The sequence below is a fragment of the Epinephelus moara genome, chromosome 16 (assembly GCF_006386435.1).
Source record: "Epinephelus moara isolate mb chromosome 16, YSFRI_EMoa_1.0, whole genome shotgun sequence".
NCBI classification, from domain to species: domain Eukaryota; kingdom Metazoa; phylum Chordata; class Actinopteri; order Perciformes; family Serranidae; genus Epinephelus; species Epinephelus moara.
The window spans coordinates 11951791-11973504 of record NC_065521.1 but is presented as its reverse complement, the minus strand read 5'-3'; the positions used below and the strand labels follow the sequence as shown (position 1 = coordinate 11973504).

General features: G+C 43.1%; 1 protein-coding gene across 2 annotated transcripts in view; it reads right to left on the bottom strand.

Moving 5' to 3' along the window:
- agrn (agrin) overlaps positions 1–21714 on the bottom strand; it is a 304408-nt gene that overhangs the window by 80723 nt on the left and 201971 nt on the right. For both annotated transcript variants that reach the window (XM_050066361.1, XM_050066362.1), the window contains 3 exons: positions 17458–17682; positions 15052–15276; positions 9396–9602 (listed from right to left, as the gene is read on the bottom strand). In XM_050066361.1, coding sequence (XP_049922318.1) covers positions 9396–9602; positions 15052–15276; positions 17458–17682 — 657 coding nt within the window. The remainder of the gene's footprint in view (positions 1–9395; positions 9603–15051; positions 15277–17457; positions 17683–21714) is intronic.

Below are 21714 nucleotides of genomic sequence, written 5' to 3'. Positions count from 1 at the left end.
CTGTCCTAAGCTACTGTTACTATAACACAATATTTACCCTCATGCTGATCAGTTGGGAAGCGGAAACACTTGTGTGTAAAGTGTCAAAAATGTGGCATTCTTGGTATTTAAGCCCATATTGTGTAGAAAGATTTTCCAGCATAGTGCAGGTGTTTTTACCCTTGAAACTACAATTATACAGACTTTACGAGTGGCACTATTGTCATTTTTCCTCATGAACTGAAGCCACGCTTTGGACTTTTTCTTCCTCCCTGCAATGACTCCCTCTTGTTGTAAGTTTCCAGCAGCATAGCCACATGAGTTCTATGTCATTATTTGCGATGCTCAACTGTCATAAAAACATGCCAGTGTTGTATTGAAATGTGTTTCAACCATCGAATACTGTTTTCCCTCCTGTTAATGCAAGCAACCCCCTTTGGTGGTGAGGGTTAGGGCTAAGAGTTTGGGACATATTTAGGTAGGTAGTGACACATATCGATGGGGAAACAGTCTTTGACACAACACTGGCATTTATAAAAGGAACTGATAAGGTCTGAATACCAGTCTGATGCATCAGACAATTTGGAACCGGTTCTTAACTGAACTGGTTCTTGATTCCAATCCCTATGAGGTACAGACATTAAAATAGTAAAAAGTAGAGCGGAACATATACTGTGGGCTGCCCACTACCTCCTGCTGTTTTTTTTAAATAAGTTGTGGCTGTGATCAAACAAATCTTTCCGGATCTTGAGCAAGGACACAGGCTGTCCCATTTTGGGAAGCGAATGTTTCAGATTAGAAAACAGCTATTGATTTCTGTGTTTTGATGCCAAGCTGCTGTTTCAAAAGAGCTTGGAGGTGCCACATAAATATGTAAGCTATTTAGTGCTGCTTAATTTGGTACAGCTTCAAAAACAATTGATTCCCCGTGATCTCTTTTCAACTCCTTGCATGTGCCTGTGACCGTGCATGCGCGTGTAACAGTCGTAAGCTTGTGATCCAAGCTTAACTGTACAACCTTGGCCTCCATAAAAGTTCACCAGCCCACTTCCCAAGGACGAGCTCCTAAAACACAACTGCAGCCTCCGATAACGCCTTAGTCTCCCATTCTCTTTGTTTCACACACATAAAAAAGATGAAAGAAAATTCCCCTCCAAAACTAATTTTTTATCATCCTCTACCTCTGGGGGGCAAAAATTCTGCCTGATTTATTAACTGGAGAGGGTGTAAGAAAAAAAAAAACCTTAGACAAAACTCCCCAAGTGTAAAAATCTTATGACACAGTTAAAAAGCTGTCTTTCCCTCTCTCTTGGATGCAGGCGGAAGCTTTGAAATGGCAGCCTGTCACAACTAAGGCTTGTGAGATGGTGTTCACAAGCCTGCTCCAGCTCTTTCTCTCTCCCTGGTCTCCTCCCAGACACTTAAATACATCTTCTTCATGCATGTATCAGTATTTCTGTCAGACAGGTCCAGAATAAACCAGCGTTGCTGGGTTTCAACCAAGCTATTTCTATCTGAGAATTAGCTCGACAGTTGACTGGGAACATCTGTAGTGCCAAACACATGAGTGCAGTAGCCAAGGCATTGTTTTAGTGGCTGAACAGGTGCAGTGAGTGGTCTGCTGTGGTAGTGGGGGAAAGTCAGGAGAAACAGTAAAAAAAAAAAAAAAACAACCCAAAAAAACATGAATAATTCTTTCTAATCAAGGATTCTGCTCTGCTAGTGTGCACTCAGCTATGTGTCTGTACCATGACGCCGGTTGAGACGACTTTACATTCTGGGTGTCACCTCAGTCCGTATCCTCTCCTGCCAGCCACCGTGTAACTTTTCTATTCTAATTAGTGTGGTATTTTAATGGCATGGCCCCGCTTCAGGGCTCGGAGGGGATTACTTCAGGTTAGACCGCGTTGTGTCAGCTCGCCCCAGGTGAGGCAACGGTCGGCCATGTCGGAAAAAACTGAGAGGACACGTTCCCCTGATGCCCTGATACCTGCTTACCTGTCTGTCTGAAGTATCATTACTGCCCACTTAATGGTGTTATCTGACTGGTAAAGTGGTGAGTACGCAGTGTAACCTCTAAAGCTTAACAAGCCCTCGTTAGGTTGCCATGATGGCACAGCAAGCTCCGACAGGACGCTGGCTGTGATTGTGTGGTTGCCGCAGTGAGCAGGCGTACACTGTTAACCCCCCGTAACATGTCGGTGAAATGCTGGGAGATTATTTTGGCGAGAGCTTCCTCCCATCTCCGCTCAGCTCATACATATGTTAATTGGACTTTTCCCCCCTCGGGTCTGTGTGCAATTCCAAATCACTCCCCGTATTATGCAGGGCAGTGAATCAGTGTAATCCAGGTGATGCTTGCAGTAGCCAACTGGCAGGGAGAATCACCTACAACTGCAACCCATTACAACACAGGACTCCAATGGGGCACAGCCAATCTGCAGCAAGCCCCGCCCTCTGTGTTTCTTCACCTGCAGGGCTTTGATCCGACTCCCTTTGCCTCTGTCGCATTAAAAACATTTATGTATCATATTAGTCGAGGGAGAGGGAGGTGCAGAGAAAAGGCTATATTAGCATACAGCAAAAGGCATACCCGCGGGCTGTGTCTGTCTACCACTGAACACTTATCACAGGCAGGGGGTGAATCGAAGCCTCTTTGTGCATTTACAACTAAGAACGTGCTGCTCTTCAAAATGGAGACAAGCAAAAACAGCGTGGGGAAAGAAGAAAGACAAGCTGGGTTCCCTGATCTTGTGACATGTATCTATCAGAGGTGACACGACGTCTAAACACCGTCTAATCCAAACAAGTGGTTTTGTCATCGGGGTGTGTGTCAGGAAGTTTCAAAAATGATTTCTCAGATTGATGTATGCAAAAGAAAACACAAGTGAAAATGGAGCAATAACGCTCGACATTTATTGCATCTCCAATCAAGTCAGGAGCTACAGCACGAGGAAGGGCTCAAAAGAAACAGGAAATGAAATGAAAAATGTAGAAATCATGGTTGATCACAGCCCCGATGGCGTGCGACAATCACAATGCCTCGAGTCACTTCTGGCACCCTGTTGACCCACATTTCTCTGCAATTTCGGCACGATGACAGCCTGCGGGCCGCAGTAAGTGGACTGGCAGTCCCTGGCTGCTGTCAATCTGGCTCCCACGGCACTTCCTCTAATTAACTTGATTAGGAAAAACAGCACTGGTGATCTCAGGCTGACTTAAATACTCCAGCTCCACGACTGTTTGTGAGTCCAATCATTGCAGCCGGCAGAGATGCTAATCAAATAAACATGCAAATGATAAAATATTCGGCACAGAGTCTTGACACCTAAGGTGACTGATTTTCCTTTCCTGCTTTGCAGAGCTCTTTGTCAATGACAATGTGTCTGCCGCTGAGTGATTTTGTGTTAACCTCCGGAGGCGACAGGCAACACATTTCAAGCAACTCTCTCGCACTTCCATGAGTTTTTCTGCGCTCGCAATCATGCACTCACACACAAACACACACTCGGCTGCATGCACATGAAATGACAAAAGAGCTGTGGATAAAGAATTTCTGTCCGCAAAACTAGCTCTTTCATTTGTTCACTCCTACTTTGCCTGCCAACGTGTTCCTCTCAAACTGTGTGTGTTTCAGTGGTTTTACAGAATTATCCTCGTCTATGCTCTCAAAAGCCACACTTTGCTTGTATTTCTTTTTTATGAACAGCCTAACTACCAATTTAGAAACTCTCCACTTCCTATTCTACTACTACCAGACGTGAGGCCAGTACATCAACAGGCTCCAGGGAGTTGTGGTGAGCCACCTCACACCCCTGTTTCCACTGATTCAAAGCACTACCGAGTATGCACTGAAATAGCTTGACTTAAAGGGGCTGCAGGAAAAAAACCATCTGGGCAGGAACAAAGCAGTGATATAACTTGGGCCAAGACAAAAAAAAGTTTTAATTAAACACCTTAATTATAAAAGAAGTTTCTAATATTGAGTAAACAGATTTTTAAGGCTCATTTTATAATTATTTTGAAAAACTTTTCACTCCTCAGTGGAAGTCTGTGTGAGGCTTTCAGAATAACTTTTACAACAGCCTGTTTAAAGGCATCCCATAGTTGCTTTTTTTCCATAATTTATTTAGGAAAGTTTTCCTTTTCTTTTTACAACACAAAAAACAAAAAAGGAGAAATACATATATATAATGCAATAAGACAAACTGCTAGCTCACAGAAAAACTGCACATATGCATGTCAGTCTGCGCTATGGCTGAAATGTCCCCAAGTGAATGGTGCATCAGAAATAGAGCCCATGAAACCAGGACCAAGAGAAGTCGAGGAAGGGCCAAGATGAAAGTTAGAAATCTGAGCACTAAGATACAGGGCAGTCTGATACAATCAGTTCCCAAAGTTACATCTCTCCCTTCTAAGAAACTTGGGGTGGGCATTGGACGGGGTATACCCAATGTCTTCAAGGTACAGACGAGAAACCATGTCATTTAGCCATTTTTTTAAAGCACGAAGAGGAAAGTGATGTCCACTCTCTCAGGATAACCCTTTTTGCTATGACCACACCAAACATAACAGCTTGTTGTATGCTGGGGGAATATTCAAAGAGTAGCTGGAGCAACCCAATATTGCAGAGAGACTGCAAAACTGTTAATAGCCTAAAACGCTGGACTGATGATGGCGCTAAAAAACTGACCAATAAGTTGTATGGAAAACAAAATAGACTCAAAAAAGCAAGAAAGAACAAAAGCCTGTGAAAACATCAGGGTGCCAATGTACCTCCAATGCTTGTTCCTCTAAATATATATCTGCAACAATGTCCAACGCTGCACATGCTCTTCCTTGTTTAGTGTGTGCTGGTGCCCTGCTGTGCTGACATCATATGGGAAGGAAGAGGAAAAACAAGACTTTGATGCTTCAGCCTAAAAATATGCTTGTGTGTTCCATGCTGTGAAACGTCCAATTGAAACCATCTGCATGGAATTACAGTCAATTATGAATTAATCGCAGCAGATATTTCTTGCATATTATTCAGATTCTGCATGATGGCAGGTTCTTTTGCCTTGTGAGGTTAAAATGATGTTTTAATCAGTTTGTGTGTGGGGGTATTGGAGAACAGCAACATGGTACTTTAAGAGCTCTATATTGAAGTCAGCTATGAAAATTCCAGTGTAATCATCATGATAGCAAACATGATGAGAATAAAGTCCAGAGTAAAGACAACAGAACTGACAATACTAATAGTGGATTCGTGACTGGCTGTGTGATCACATCTGCTTCTGTGATGATGACAAACATCATTTCTTCCTCACATGTCACAGGGCTCTCATATTCTATCGCAAAATCCAAGGCTGCAGACCAATTCACCCTCCTTCCCAGCAGCCAGCTCTGATTCACTTCCAGAAAATCCTTCACAGTTATGCTCACATGTTCTTGGACGTCTAGAAGATTTGTGACTCCACCTGGACGTAAGTTAATCAGCTAAATGCCACGTGGTGTCTCAATCTCTAAAGTGATGAGCTTAAGATATCAATCAAATTGTTCTGGGGAGGACAGCAGTTAGGACATTATGGACATGTGGGTTCTTTGCATGACCGTTTCTTTGTGGAGGCAAGCACCGACATGGGAGGGGTGACATTAGGCGCCGTCACCCACATGAAACAAGATTTACGACAGTGCCAGACCAGGAGCATTTCATTCGTTTGACAGCTGGCAGGGGCGATCGATCACCCAGCCCCAACGCACCACTAAGCCAATGAAACGGGGATGGAGATCATTATTTATCAAATAATGATGATCTAATAGATCAAACTCTTCCTTTTCAGATGCATGGAGCTTTGTCTAAAGCCTTGAATCAGTGCGAGTGGACCACGATCACACAGCGGTCATTGTGCAGGCTTCTTTTGACACTGCCAGTCACTGCCAGAGCAAAAGCACAGAAGAGCACAATGGGAGTGTGTGTCTCATACTGTATACAGTGTGTGTTCCTGTCGCGTGATCAGAGCGGGCTATTGATCGATCTCAGACAAGGCAGCCTTTTTGGAATGCAGAAACACACACACAAACACACAAACACACAAACACGCACACACACACTGCATGCAGCCCTTGGGTGTGTGTAAGGCTTATGTATATCTTAAGTCTTTGGGGCGGTGCTATTACACAGAGAGGGACCTCTATATAATCCGGACTCAGTCCTACTAACACACTGGCAGTAACACTGAAAGGACATGAGGGACAGAGAGGGAAGACAGAAAGACAGAAAGAAAGTTCTAACATGTGCATGGACACACACACACACAAACAAACACAAACACACACACACCCCTTGCATGCATATCATCTGTCTGACTAAACCAACAGTCTCTGTGGGCACCTACGCTCGCCTCTTTTGATGTTTAATTAAAACTGAATCGGGGGGGGGGGGGGGGGCGTTCGTGGCGCTCTGTTTTGAAAAATATGCAAATGTCAATAAAAATGCATTAAAGAAACATACTACCAGTCGCTGACGGCTGCGATGCGCAGGGGAAGAGAGGAAGGATGAAGAGAGAGAGAAAGAAAGTAAAATAACTAAACAAATGAGGGAGGGGGACTAGGGTGGGGGGTTGGTACTGAGACACCATTTGCCAGAAATAATGAAACAGAGCAAAACACATAAGAGCTCGCACTGCCATTAATTTATGCACAGCTCACACGGCCGAATAATGCTAATGAGTGCTGGTTGCCTCCCGATGCTGACAACTGGAGATAACTTTGGTATTCAGCTCCACCCAAACGCCTGGGGGATGGACAGATCTCTCTCGTTTTTATCGGCCTCTGTCACAACAGCAATGAAAATGTGGACAGCAACTCTGGACAAAATAATACAATGTGTCTGCTGTGTGGATTTGTTGATTGAGGCAGTGTGACACTGAGCAGCATGAGCAGTTTGCTCTGGCTTTATCGTGCATGCTGGGTTACCGGGTTACGACGGGAAACAACAAAGATGCTTTTGATTCAGCAGGAGATTCACATAAAATGAGGCATTCAAATCACCTTCAGGAATCACTAGAGAGGCACTTGGCCCTAAAACCAAAACTGTTTATGCCATGCCTTATAGTATACATGTAGAACAAATACAGATTTTCGCTAATGGATCAAATAAGGAAGTAGACCTGAGTCAAAAGGTGACACAGATCACAGCACAGATCAGTGTCGAAAATGGGTTGGATTACAGTAGGATACTGGTGGAGGGGGGAGTGAGCCAGATTAAAGTCATCTTTAAAAAATATGTACACGTTTAAGGGCATTCTTTAAAAAAAATATACCTTTGACAGGAAAAAACAATCAATATTAAAAAACAATCACCCTCAGAAAATATGCTGGGATGGAAAATGCATATGATTTGGATGAATCTGATATTTACTGCGAAACTGAACCATAATTTGGATACAAGAGTGCCAAGCGGGCGTTGGAAATTTTATGATGTCACAAGGAAGTCTGACAGCTGTTTACTGTTTTACTTTTTATCATTTGCACATTTGCATTAGTGCAGTAAGTCTGGGCAATGTATCGATATCATATCAGTATCATGATATAAGACTAAACATTGTCTTAGATTTTGGATATTGTCATACTGTTGTCTCTTCCTGGTTGTAAAGGCTGCATCACAGTAAAATGATGTTATTATTTGAACTTACCAGATTGTTCTAGCTGTTCTATTATTTGCCTTCACCCACTTGGTCATTATACCCACATTACTGATGAGTATTTAAAAAAAAATATCACCTTGAAAACACCAGTAGTCAGCCCTACAATATCATTGCTACATCGGGGATAGTGGATAGCGTGGCATTTAGGCAAGACATTTGTCAAGCTGCAGACCACTGTTCAAGACCTGCAAACCAAGCAACGAACTGTGTCCTCCAGTGGCATTTTAGCCACCAAATGAGGTTTGTTTTAGCAACCAATTGCTGTATTTCCACCAGGGATAGTGGCATGAAAACCAGTTGTCTTTTACTGAGACATTGCTTTGTTTACAACGGGGACTGTGCCCCCAAAACTGGGTATTTCAAGCCGAATGATCATGATCATCACATGATCTTTCCTAACCATAACCAAGTGGTTTTTGTGCCATAACCTAACCACATGTAATCACAGTGTTGTTGAAACATAAAATTTCAATGTATCCGCTACATAAGAATGTACAAATATAACATATTTGCAGAAATGTAAAATGCAACCATTTATTCTGGCAAGTGGGAAGCGCAGTTAGAGGTGGTCCAAGATTTCAACTAAATTTTAAAGTTATAGCAAAGCTGATTTCGACTTACTCTAAACCTAAAAAGATCAGATATAAGGAATTTCAAAAGATTCTATTGAATGCAATCGAACTCTGACCCTAGTGTAGCTTTTACCCTCAGAAATTCTTTAAAAAAAAACCCCAGAGCTTTGTGCATTCATCGGGTAGTTGCGAGCTTTGATGAGATGATGGAGAGAGGGATTGTTCGGGAGGCAGTGAGGTCAGGAGCTGACGTGCACTACTGCATGCAGAAAGAGAGGAGTCAGAGGTGAGCAGTGGTTAGGCAGGTAGGAACAGGAGAGGCTGTTTTTTTAGTTAGACAGGAAATAAAACAGAGAGCAGGGAGAGAGGAAGACTTCTCCAACCTCATGGATCACATCTTTGCAGGAGGATAAACACAAGGAGAGGACATTAATGACACAAAGAGACAGAAGGAGTGAGAAGAAAAAGACAGCGGTACAAGACCCCTCCTGTTAGGTCCTTTTGGAGCGAGGGGAAGGGCTTCACCTCCCAGAGTCCACCTGATGAGGTCAACCACTGGGTGACCCCATTTCCCACCTGCAGCCAGACAGCCAGGAAGACGACCACATGGACAAAGACAGACAGACAGACTGACTGACGCACTGAAACAAGAAAGAATAGCTTTTTTTTATACAAGAAAGAGCAACACACAAGACAAAGAGACAAAGACAGAGGAGAGGAAAAAAAAACGACAAAAGCCACCGAAGTGGAAGACTGGCAGTAGTGACGGAGTAGAAGACAGAGAGCAGATGAAAGAAACATGAAGGTGGCGTTTCATTTTGGTTGCGTGTTTGAGATGGAGGGATGAGGTGTGTCAGGGATGAGGAGATGGATGGGAGGTGAACGAGTGGAGAAGTGAAGGCACGGCTTTTTATAAGAAAGGCACACAAGTCCTGTCGGTTTGAGTTATCCTGACCCCCCCTTCAGAGAGCATCACCAAACCATTTCAGACACTTTTCAGCAAAGTTCAAAGTACATACAGTTAGCCTAGAAGATAGAGAGGGAAAAACACATTGAATATGCATTAAAATTAGCAGAGAGAGACAGAGAAGGCTTGAGAGGAAACAGCATTAGTCCCTGTAAAAGCTTCTCTTTCCCATCCTCCTGCTCCACTCACCACAGGGCCCTTGGTGCTTGATGGAGATGAGGGTCCTGCTCAGACACTCCGCCTTGCGTCTCATGCAGTCATTGGTGTAGGTGCGGCCGTCCTTGCCGCACACGGGCTTGTAAGTGCCGTCGCACTCGATGGGATCGCAGGAGCAGCGGGCATTCAGCTGTTCCACCAGACACACAGCGTTGAAGAGACACTCCTCCTGACAGTCCTCTGGAAGAAGGAGATAGGGGGGAAAGGAATGAATCTAGCATCTGTGAATTGTCTATACCTCTTTGGGAATATTTCAAGGTAACCTAAGCCAAATGCTACAGATTTTTCCTTTAATTTGTCACCCATCTGTATAAACACTGATATGGTTATATTTTTTTAACTGCCAATTTTGCAACAGTGTGAAAGACTGATCACCATAGAGGAAAGCCAAAGACAACGGAAGTACTCAGCAAGCGTAGAAAAACAACATTTCAAGCTAGCTGAAGTGTTAAACTGATTGTTCTTCCTGCGGCGTGACACCACAGGTCCAACCGTGGGGGAATAAATCAGTTTTCATCCAAACAAGTAATTACATGTCAGGGTGGACCGATGCCACTGGTAGCGCGTGTGAAAGATGTTCTTTCAGCAGCAGAGGTTGAGCCTTTTTCAGGAAGACAGGAATTGTTTTAACAACTTACAAGAAATGATTACATTGCATGCACATTACAGGTTAATTAGTGTGGTATTAAAACAATCAATAGTCATTCTAAGAAGAATCTAAACCGATCAGCCTAAACATTTAAAATAAAAGCAGGTAAAGTGAATAATACTGATTGTCTTGTTATAGTGCAATGTTCTGTGGGGAAACCTCTGGTCCTGGCATTCATGTGGATGCCTTTTGACACACACCACCCACCCAAACACTGTTTAAGACCATGTACCCCCTCTTCATGAAAATGGCACTCCTCGATGGCAAGAACTGCTCAGGAATGGCCTGAGAAAGAGAGAGAGTTCAAAGCATCAACCTGGCCTTCAAATTTTTCCAGATCTCAATTTTGTCAAGCATTCGTGGGATGTGCTGGTACCCCAGAGGTACCCCAGATCCACAGTAGGGCCTCCTTGGATCAGACTTGGCTTTGAACTATCTAGGCATGAACACAGGTGTCCTGTTGGGTCTGGCACTGGGGTGTTGATGACAGATCCTTGGAGTCCTGTGGGTTGTCAGGAGAGGTACCGGCATGTCCCACTGATGCTTGATCAGACTGGGATCTGGGAGGCCAGGTTGATGCCTTGAGCTCTTTGTCACATTCCTCGGGCCATTCCTGAGCAGCTTTTGCTGTGTAGCATGGCACACTGTCCTGCTGGGGGGGCCACTGCCATCGGGGAGGGCCATTGCCATGAAAGGGTCTACCCGCCTACAGCAATTTTTGGGTGGGTGGTGCCTGTCAAGTGACATCCACATGAATGCCAGGACCCAAGGCTTCCAAGTAAAACAGTGTATTGTAATGAGATGATCAATGTTAATCACTTCACCCACCAGTGGTTTTAATGTTGTTGTTGATCTGTGTGAGGGACTATTCACTTCTATAATACACAATTACATTTAAATAAGAGTAAAAATGTAAGATTGCACAAATTAATTTAAATCCAATACAAGCCAAACAGATCAGCCACCAGACTGCAGTAGGAGTGGGGAAAAAAATCAATATAGGAATATGTCTTGTTACTTCCTCTTGCGATACGTTATGGATGCACTGTGGTGCCTAATATCAATATTTATATTAAAGCATGCATGCTCTCTAAACGGATTACCCTGCCAATTCGACTTACCAGAGTCACTACTTCATGAGTCCTTGTGGTGGCGCTTAGCAAATGAATGGTGGTAAAGTGAATGGAAGTTAACTAACTGCGGTGAAAAAGACACTCACAAGGGAAAAACGGCAAACAGAGCGGACAGCAGAGAAAAACAAATCAGAGAGGGACTGTCATCATTTAAGTGTCTGCGCCACTGTCCCTTGAAAGTAAAGTACATATGCAACACAATTAACATGCATAGCCACCTGATTTGTCATCATCCTAATTGCATCGTGGAGAAAATGGCTAACACTACCACCACTGGCAGTCAGCCTACAATGTGTGTGTTAAAAGGCACTAAACTAAAACTCTATGCACTTTTTTGTACATTGTTTCATCTCAGTTGTCCAATTCTGTTAAAACTGACACTACAATGTTGTGAATACACACATAATTCCTGTTTTGTTTCCTTCTTAGGGCTATTTTTTCTTCGTCAGTTACACATAAACATAATGAATCATAGACAAGTATCAAGTATCGTACAATCGCCTTATTGTGATACCATCGTTATTATGATAGTATTCTATTGTGAGTTACTCTGTAATTCCCACCCCTAGATTGCTGACAAAGAAATCAGTATCACCTTGGCTGCCTTGTCAAAAAGCCAATGGAATTTTTCCATTGAATTTTGAATTACTGTAGAAAATAACCTCTGTGGCAAACACACATTTATGATACCAACACATTTTGTTCAGCAAGATAATCTTCACAAACACACACCACTGACATGATTTGTGAAGCCTAAATGCAATCGCCTTAAGTAAAAAGCTAACGTTAGACTTTAAACAAACTACACCACAGTTGCATGACCTCAACGTCGCCGCCACAACAAAGCTGTACAGCTGTGATCAGGGTTATGATGCTCTGTAGTCTCATTAAGCCACTTGTTAGAATCCGCCATTTTAACACACATAACAGCCTCAAAAATCACAAGTTGGGTATATGCTGACATTTCATGTTGTAAAACCAAACGTTAAAGTCTTTTGAGCTTGTATTAACCACAGACCAAATTACAAATGTGAATGAATAAATTATATCATTGGTGCTTGGGAAAAAAAGCACCTAATTTGTTTGCTTCATTTTTAGAAAAGTATCAATCATGTTTTGTGGTGAACTTGAGGTGAATTCTTTGAAGCTGGGAGAGTAATTTACTATTGTGGCAGAAATGATTGCTCTTACCACATGAGATTGGATCATGAAAAAGTGAAAATATTAGATTTTATTGAAATATATTACTTTAGTAGGGTCAGGAAGATATCATTTCTATTTCCGTTCAGAAAGGTGCTTTTTTTTCTTACGTTCCCTGTGACTTTTATTAATATCCAAGGCAAAAATCCCCCACTTAATAACATTGTGATTGGCTGCTGTTATGTTCTTTGGTGATGTAACCCTTGACAACTGACTGGAGCTCAGGCTTGCCATGCTCCCATCTAACTTTAATGATAAAAGTTCCCCAGTAACTTTAATAAAATTATGGAACCCATACTCAAGAATTTTATTTTAGGGTCAAGCTAAAGTCTAAACCATTATATTCATTACATTTTGACTCACTAAGCAGAAATCTACTATGGAAATTAGGAAAAAAGAAAGAAACACTGGTAATGTAAAATGGCAAATTTGCCATTGAAGTGAGAAAATCCAATTTGAAGCAGGCCTCTGTTCTGCAGGCGCTCGCCAGGCTTCGAATTTATTTCATTCCTGATCAGTGGATCAAATTTGTACAGCAATTCAATTCCGTCTTCTTCTTTCTTTAAAAGCCTGTCATGCCACACTTAATTACATCGCTGCTGTATCTGAGTGAGAGGGCTACAAGGATGTGCAATGTCATGGTTACAAGTCGAAATGGCCATTTTCATTAGATACCAATTTGTAATTTGCTTAGGGATATGATTTCATGGATCTCTGTTTCAAATTGAATTATTCTTTCATTTGAAAAACGCACAGCAGAAAAGGAAAAAAAGGCGTTCATCCACTTGCTCACACACACATATATCTGCGCACACAAACACACACACACACACACTGATACGCACACACAAATTCACAACGTTACTCAGACCGGGATTTGTGCAATTTTAAGCCCTCACACTCCTCCATCAGGCTGTCAAGCTGAGCGAACGGGAGAAGCAGGGTGTGTCAAAGAAGTGTGTATCAGCCTTCATTGTTGACTGTACCAAAGGGCGTCATGCAGTGATCTATTCTTGTCTTTGGTGTTGTCAGGGGTCTCAGTACATGGGTGGGGGTCTCCGCACATCACTGCTGTAAGCCAACACGACTGTGGCTCTTGCGAGGCCCCTGCCGACAACACAGCGGGAAAATTGGATTTCCTCCGATGGCTATCAGACGTACAGTAAAAGCTGACAGCTCTTTGTTGACTAAGGCTTAAACCCCCTGTTCTAATAGCACAGATAACAGCCCTGGAGGCTCTTATCAGGCTGGAAGAGGCTACTGCTAGCATGGATACAGTACAGACCCCGAGACCTCAGAGTCATTTATCTCTGTACCATTATTTACTAAAGCACAGTTACAGGGTTTGATCCTAAAGCTAGCTCACCTACAGCTGTTCAAATTTTAGAATGGAAGCATGTGAACTATGTGAATGCTTGCATATATGACAAGGTGATGCAGATGTTTCATGACTGTTTTGCTTTGTTTAACCCTTTAAAACCATCCTGACTATTTCTGTTGAGCTGACCCGTGTGATGAGAATGTTTTACATTGTTAGAGTGCCAGTGCTTTGTACTAATATGAAGGTAATCGGTGTGTTCTCTCCTGAGCACTGTACCTGGATTATTTTTACAGCAGGGCATTCTTTTTGAAAATGACTATAAAGTCTCATCTTTCACTACATATCAACATATAAAACATTTTTATTTAGCTTTTCACTACCAGTCCATGAACATTCAACAGTGCTGCAGGTGGACAATTATGGGCTGTATAATGTTATGGCAAGTATTAAGCTGGTTGTGGCCACAGCAAAGAAAAGTCACAGCTACAACAACAAAGGAAAGTCGGGAAAAAACCACAAGAAGGACATCATCAAGGAGCTGTTGTGGGGCATAGGAATAAAAAGTGTGTTACTTTCCCCTATTTCCTTTAATATTTAGCCACCAGCAAACTAGGAGGTTTTTCTTAAGCTGCTCATAATAGCATAGTTTTTAAATCCAATATGTTCTGTGTGTTATGTGTCATTTTTAATTATTTGTGAGCCGCACCATGGACAAATCCCCACTGAATGTTGCATTCATTGAAATTACTTACTTTCTCTCTCACCCTTAAGTTTTTAGCAAAGGTGGGGGACTTGAGTCACATGACTTGTCCTTTGACTTCATTCATACCTTAAGACTTGACTCAGATTTGAGACAGATGACTTGAAAGGACTTTTTTAATGAATATTTGCATAAATCTAGATATTGAGAAGTTACGTTTTGTTTTTGAAACCTGATTAGTGGATTTCTAGTGCAATGTGTGCAAACCTGGCTAGTCCAGAAGTAAGAAACTCTGGATTCAAGGATTATGTTGTCGATGATGGCAGTGTGAATAGATCAGCGGTATGCAAGGTTCACAGCTCACAAATGAATGACATGACCACCACACATCCAACTTAATCCGTCACTACAAAACCCACAAAGCAAGGTACATGAATGAGTCTGTTTAGCTAACTTTTAGCTAGAAAGCCAACGTTCACCTCACTTGTGATTTGCTTGACCTGATCAATGATTTGACTTGTCGTGCTTGACTTATAGCAGTGGCTCAACTTGACTTGCTTGACTCTCACCACAGTACCTTTTTAGTGCCTGCTATTGGCAAGGGAGCTCACCCTATCTGCCCTTACCTAGCCTTCTGCATCGTCCCGCGTGGATCTTCCTGAGCTTGATGCCTTTCTGCATGCCAGTTGCTGTCATGGCGCACTCGCTAGCGTAGGTTTGGCCGTCGCTGGCACACAGAGGCTCATTACCCGGGGGGCACGACTCTGGCAGGCCAAAGATGAGGGGCTGGCGGGTGAGAGCCTCCACCCGGCACATGGTGCTCAGACTGTTCTCACTGTCTTTACATGGGTCTGTGGAGACACAACCTCTTTCATGAATATGTACCACAGTACAGCAGTAGAACAATTTTGTTGTGAGATAACATTTAAAAATCTGTTTATGTTAATTAGACCCTGGGGGACTGAACAAGAAAGCTTTAATCAAAAACATCTTTGTCCATCTTTTGGTCCTCTGTGGAAAAATAAACAACAATACCTTGGCAAAAGAAAAACACACATTCAAATACAACAAGATACCATGTGACCTGGCTTAATTGCCTCAAAACTGGCAACTGTTAAATTCCTTTCAAAGTTCAAAGTTCCTGTTAGAGCTCCGGTGAGCTTGTTTTTAAATTGCAGTAAACAACAATCATGTAATGTTTTTTTAGGCAAAATAATCATCTCAGAATAGGCTGAATGCATTAAGTTTTGTTTGTCGAGTAAATTAAGAGAGAAGAGAAGAGAAGAGAAGAGAAGAGAAGAGAAGAGAAGAGAAGAGAAGAGAAGAGAAAGGAGAAGACTATGAAAGGAAAGAGGAGACATGATCCTCCATCACTGCTGCTCCACAGATATTATCAGTGGCCCAGCAGCTGAGAGCAGCTTAGAGTGGGACCTTGGATGTGAAGGGGGAGACAAGGAAATGGATGAAGAGACGGTCCGTTTGATTTGCTCCCTGGCACCTCCCTTCTTCCAGGGGAGCGTTGGTCTGGCACACTCGGCCGTATCAGTCCGTGATCATAATGGAATTGGTTTGTGGATGTGTGGGACGGAGGGTGTTACTCCTTGAAACAGGAGCCCGAGCTTTATCCTGCCCGCCACGCTTTCAGCATGTGGGAAGACAAAGGATTTATGTAGCACCGTGACATATCAAATCACTGCCAAGCTGCCGGCGAGTCATTCAAAACACACCGAGGATGAAACACCCTATCATCAGGAAAGGAGTATGGAGGAAGAGAAAGAGAATGAAAATAAGGGGAAATGGTTTCCAAAGACCTCTGGCAGGGATACAAAGAGTGACAATGCATGAACATAAAAAGGGACAGAGTGCTTTGGCTACGGAGGGCTGGGAGGCGGAGTGACCACGGCAAGCTCTGGCCAGGCCTCAGATTGTTTTCTATCAGCACAATGCAAAGGCTTGCAGAGACTAGCAACCAAGCAAACAGGGGGTTTATCGTAATGCATGCAGCGTCTCTGCATAACGCAGTGCTTCACCCGCCAGCCAGACCATTATCTGAGAGAAAGACCATTACCTCCCATTAACTGAGAAGAACAGCTTCCAGGATCCATGCTTTCCTCTAGCTGAGCAAGGAGGGTAATTACAAAAAGAATGGCCTGTTTGCTGCAAAAACTAGCAGCGTGGATAAATCAGCTGCATTTGACTGGCTAGGGCTAGCAACTTGAAATAGCCAAGGCTTTAGATGAAATGGCTGTACGAAGATTTAGAGGACCATCAGGGCCGACTGGTCCCCTGAGCCCTGGCCCTCCCCAGGGAGGATGGGGCAACTCAGGTCATTTTGGCCGTCTCAGGCTGGATTTATACGACTAACCTTCCGCTGGCGGACCTGCACATCCATCTCTCTTTCCACGCCACCCTGCTCTGTCTCCCCGAGGCTCCCGCTGCTAAGAGACAGAGCTTGTGTCTGCTTTTCTTTCCCTCCATCTGGCTCAAAACAAACAAAATAAACCTCAAAGTTGAGCGCCTTGGGAGTAAACAACTATCGCCTGATGATAACAAGGATGAGCGAAAAAGCCGGGCCTGACGAAAACGACAGCTCTGAAGACCTACTTAGAGAAAACAACAATTCACACCGCAGGAGTACCTGTGTGAAGCAAAGCAACCTGAATGAAAAATGAGAATTAGCAGAGGCGCGCCGTAAGTAAGTGGAGTATGTGAAGGAAGAACAACAAAAGCCAGAGGTAGTAAACAGAGCAGGGAGAAGAAAAGAGAGGAGCAGAGACTGCAGAGAGAAACAAAAGTAGTCATTCGAGTCATTTATCAAGCTAAATGTCAAAAATGAGCTGATTCCACCATCTCAAATGTGAGTTTTCTGCTTTTCCCTTGCTTATGTCATTGTAAATCTAATATATCATCAAACACATTAAGACGGTATCTTGGGCTGTGATGCCCACTTTTCATCTTTTTTCTGGACACCAAATACACTAAATGAATAATAAAAGAATCCTGATGTGTAAACACGAGGAGAGAGAGCTCACCGCAGTGCCCCTGGTATTGCATTCGTATGTTCTTCTGGTTCTTGCAGGCGTGCTGATGGAGCTCACACTCATTGCGGTAGTCCTTTCCGTCACTGCCACAGACTGTCTGCACGGGCTTGCCCTCGCAGCCGAGGGGGCACATGCATTTAGCTGACAAGCCATCTGAGGACTGTACGCAGGTGCTCCCGTAGCTGCAGGTCACCTCAGTGCAAGGGTCCTTCAGAGCTGCAGGCAGGGACACACATGAAAACAAGGTTTAGTTAAAAGCAAGTGGCAAGTGCCAAAAACTGCAGTTCCTCAAACAGCCACTTGAGGCTGGCTCAAAGGGCGAGTCAATCCCCACTGTCCACCATGTTAAAATGCCCAACTTTACAACAGAAATAAACAAGTTTTAAACATTTCCCCCTTCATGACAACTGTACAGGGGATTTATATAACTCATCCGTTTGGTTGCTTTGAGTGACTAAAAGTCGCTACCACGACAAGGTTTGTTAGTTTCTGTAACTTTGGCATAACCCCAGATTTGCAGGGTATAGGAAAAGCCGTAGCTGCCGCTATTTCAATGGGTTTTTAGGTCATGACTGTTCATTTCAATGATTTGGTCCCTTAAAAAAGTCTTGTTTAGCATTTTGTTGTACTTAAAGGCCCACTAAAGACCTGGACATTCACTTTTTCCAGTAGGTACATTCTGTTTTCATGTTTTTAAGTTTTTGGTTAGTGAAAAATAGCAAAAAAAACAGGGTAGTTCACTAGTCTAGAAGTTAGCATTAAAATTAGCTCTCCTCTTCTGGCTCCAAATATCCAAGATGGCAAAGACTGAAATGCCAAACTTGTGGCTTCAAAACAAGAGTCCAAAAAATCAATGGGTGACATCAAGATGGCTACTTCCATTATTTCATGCAGTCTGTGGTCAAAAGCAGAGAGGTTTTTACATTTAAGAATACACCTGTCAACCAGCTGTACTCCGGGACACACACTGCTACTGTACACTGAAGTGCATCCTGGATGACAGGCCACCTTATTTAAGTGGCTGCTGTTGCACCTTTGGAAGCCCGGCACAGTTATTCTGGGTTTGAAGAACTACTTGACACCCCTGGGTAAGGACGCACTGCCACAGCTGTCTGCTCGTACAAACAAGTTGCGTTTCATTTCGCAGCACAGCACGAATTGATTTAGGAGCTTTGCATTCACAACACATTCTGTATTGCTATGCTCGAGCATGCTTTAATCGCTACGGCTGAAAAGCGACCCTCTGAATATTTACCTTTCCACAAATGAGACCGAGAGAGAGAGAAAGAGGGGGGGGGGGAGGGGGGGAGAGGTATTCCCCCCCTGAGGACTTTGTTTCCACTCTAATTAAACAGCGTACCACTTGTCGCTGAGTGACTCATTCCAATGATAGGACAGGGTGCAGCTTTTAATTTTGCCTGTGTTCGCCACTGATGGGGACCCTTTCTTGGGTTTCATATGCTTGACAAAAGGCGGGCATCAGATTACAATCGCTGTCATCTCACTGCATGATACATATTTATGACTGTCATGGACAAACATGCTCTCCCGTGAGAGAGAAGCAGAGCGTCGGCAGCCCTCTCATTTCCTAAGCCTTCCACTTTTAGAATAAATATTTACCCATGTCTGATATTATCCCCTCTTTTGTTACAACCAACATGAACGGATTTAATTTAAAGGGAGAGTGCATATATTGAATCACAAATTCTTTGCTATGCATTTTGTTTTGTTTTGTCTTTCACCACTTCTGAAGAAAAGACAATAAAGGTATGTGTTTCAGTTTTTTTGTTTTTTTTGAAAACCCGATACCCTGCTTCAGGATGGAATGGCACTGCCTTGTTAATAAGAGACTGGAATGCCTGCAGAGATATATTATGGATGTGTAAGGAGACAGGAGTGCTACGAGGAGTGCTCTTGATCAAAGGATACCCCCCCACCTCGCCTTCCTCATCTTCATGACACATTTTCCTTCCCTCTTTCTTTTTCCGCTCTCTCCTGTCAAGTCCTTTTTGAGGTTCGGTGCGTGAGACTTGTTAACGAACACTTTTTTTTCTCATTTTATATTTGTGCTGTGTTGCAGCTGGAACTGACTCCAGACCTAATTTATGACAAAGACACCTCAAAAGTAAATTCAAAATAAAGTGCTAAATTACAGCTCTAACTAAAGAAGACTGACGGGAAACAGCTCACTGAAATCATAAGTATTAATCATAAGTCATTGAGAGCCAGCAATGGTGGCTTAATGGCAGCCAATGTGGACTAGATAGTGATTGGGACACTTGGCCTCTAATTTCAGTATAATCATATGAACAATGAGACACTGATGGCCTGTGGAAAACAGCGCTGCAGTAATGACCTCGTTGTATCTGCCAGAGCAGGTAAAAGGTCATGTTAAATCACAGCAACAGTAATTACACACAAGCTACACTCGCTACACAACTCGCACTTATAAAATAGTATTTGTTATGTAGCGTACAGTACTAACAGAAATAACCTTCAGCCATGCTGTTTTGATGCACCTGCTGTTGGGAATGGGAGGAGGTGTCCTGACAAGGAGAGGCACCTTGTCAGGGAGCTTTACAGTTTCCGTAAAACGGTGGTTGTTAAGGTGGGGGCGGCAGTCACAGCTATCGAGGAAGAGGATGAAGATGAGGGAGAAGCCCAGCGATCTTCACCTGCAGAGAGGAGCCCCTGTTTGCTTTGTGACAGTAAACAGCATCCGCCTCACACTTCCTGATCTTATTAAATAATAGCCCAGGCTTTCTCTCTCTCTCTCTCTCTCTACCCCCAGCCTTCTTTTCCTCCGAGTGAAGCTGGCGTGTTGACAGCAAAGAGGGGTGGGGGCGATAGTAAGGAGCACAAGAGCTAGGTAGAATAGGAAGGGGAGGTGGGGGCTCCTGATTTGAATGCTAACAGGGGCCGATTTGGATACGAAGCGCAGCCTCGATGGGGCGTTAGTGCAGATAAGCCTCCCTTCTCAGACTCAGACAAGCAGGCAAATTGCCTGGGCGAATGTGATCGGTGTAACAAGCCCACATGAAGGAAAAAAAAAACCCACGCTCACCAGAGTAAACTTCAGGGAGTTCTCGCTTATATTTTCTCATTATTATCATGTGAAAGGTGGCAAAAAAAGGAGGGGAAAGCTGAAAAAGTCAGCAGAGCTGGCTTCACTAAATTAGAATGATCCTCGCTGCCAATTAGATCAGTCTCCCTCACTGGAATAAAAGCTCTGTGAGGTTTGGACTGCAAGGATAATGAGAAAAAAAGGCAGATAAGGATACAGATAGACACAGAGATAAAGATACAAAGTGACACAGAGGCAACGGCATTCCAGCACAAACAGAGATGACATCTCCAGCTCATGATGAGGACAGGAGAGGACGGCTCAAAGGACGGCCAACATTCTGGCGCCCAATTATAAGCATATTCAGTTATATATATCTACATGTATGCTCAAATAGACTTGTAAAGGAGACTAAATGTTGTTTCATTCACATTTTAGATGCTGTAGTTTCTAAAATCCAGCTTTTTTTTTTTTTTTTTTTAGCTTTTTTTCTCTTTGGTCTCGTTCCTGTCAGTTAATCGCAGCTGGAGCTGGATTTGATTGGCTCTTTTTTAACTGAACAATTGCTCCAATTCTTCTAATCACAGGCATGCAGCATTTGAATAGACACACCTCCTGGAATATCTACACTCAGCAGGTTTGCTTCATTTGAATCAGACTGCCGGCATTGTCTGCCAGTCGAGACGTATTGTGACTGGACTACCTGTGTGCCTAATTGTGAATATGTGCGCTGTGTCGATTCCTGGACACACACCATCATTTCAACTTTATTTGAACTGCAGATATGAGGAACTTTTGAAGACAGTTTCCAACCAAATCTGTTGAGAACTGTATTTTTTTTTTTTGGCCAACTACTCTGAATCTCTCTATTTTCCAAGTCTGTTTTTCCTGCATGCATAAAAATGTGTTTATCTTTAGGTGTTGTAAACCTTTCAATATAACTACATTTATTTGCATATTAAAGTAAAGAAAATAACATTTGCACTTCCAGCCGTATAGTTTGGTGCAGAGCTGTTAGCAGTGCTACTATATAGTAGTTTAATTATGTGAGGTGTCTTTTATTGAGTTTTAGTTTGACTCACGAAAACTGAAAAGTGCAGAAGCTTCAGCACGATACTGAAGAGCAGGGAATGGGGGGGTGATGTCTCCTTGAAAAGTGGGGCAGAGGGGTTTTGGAAGATTTA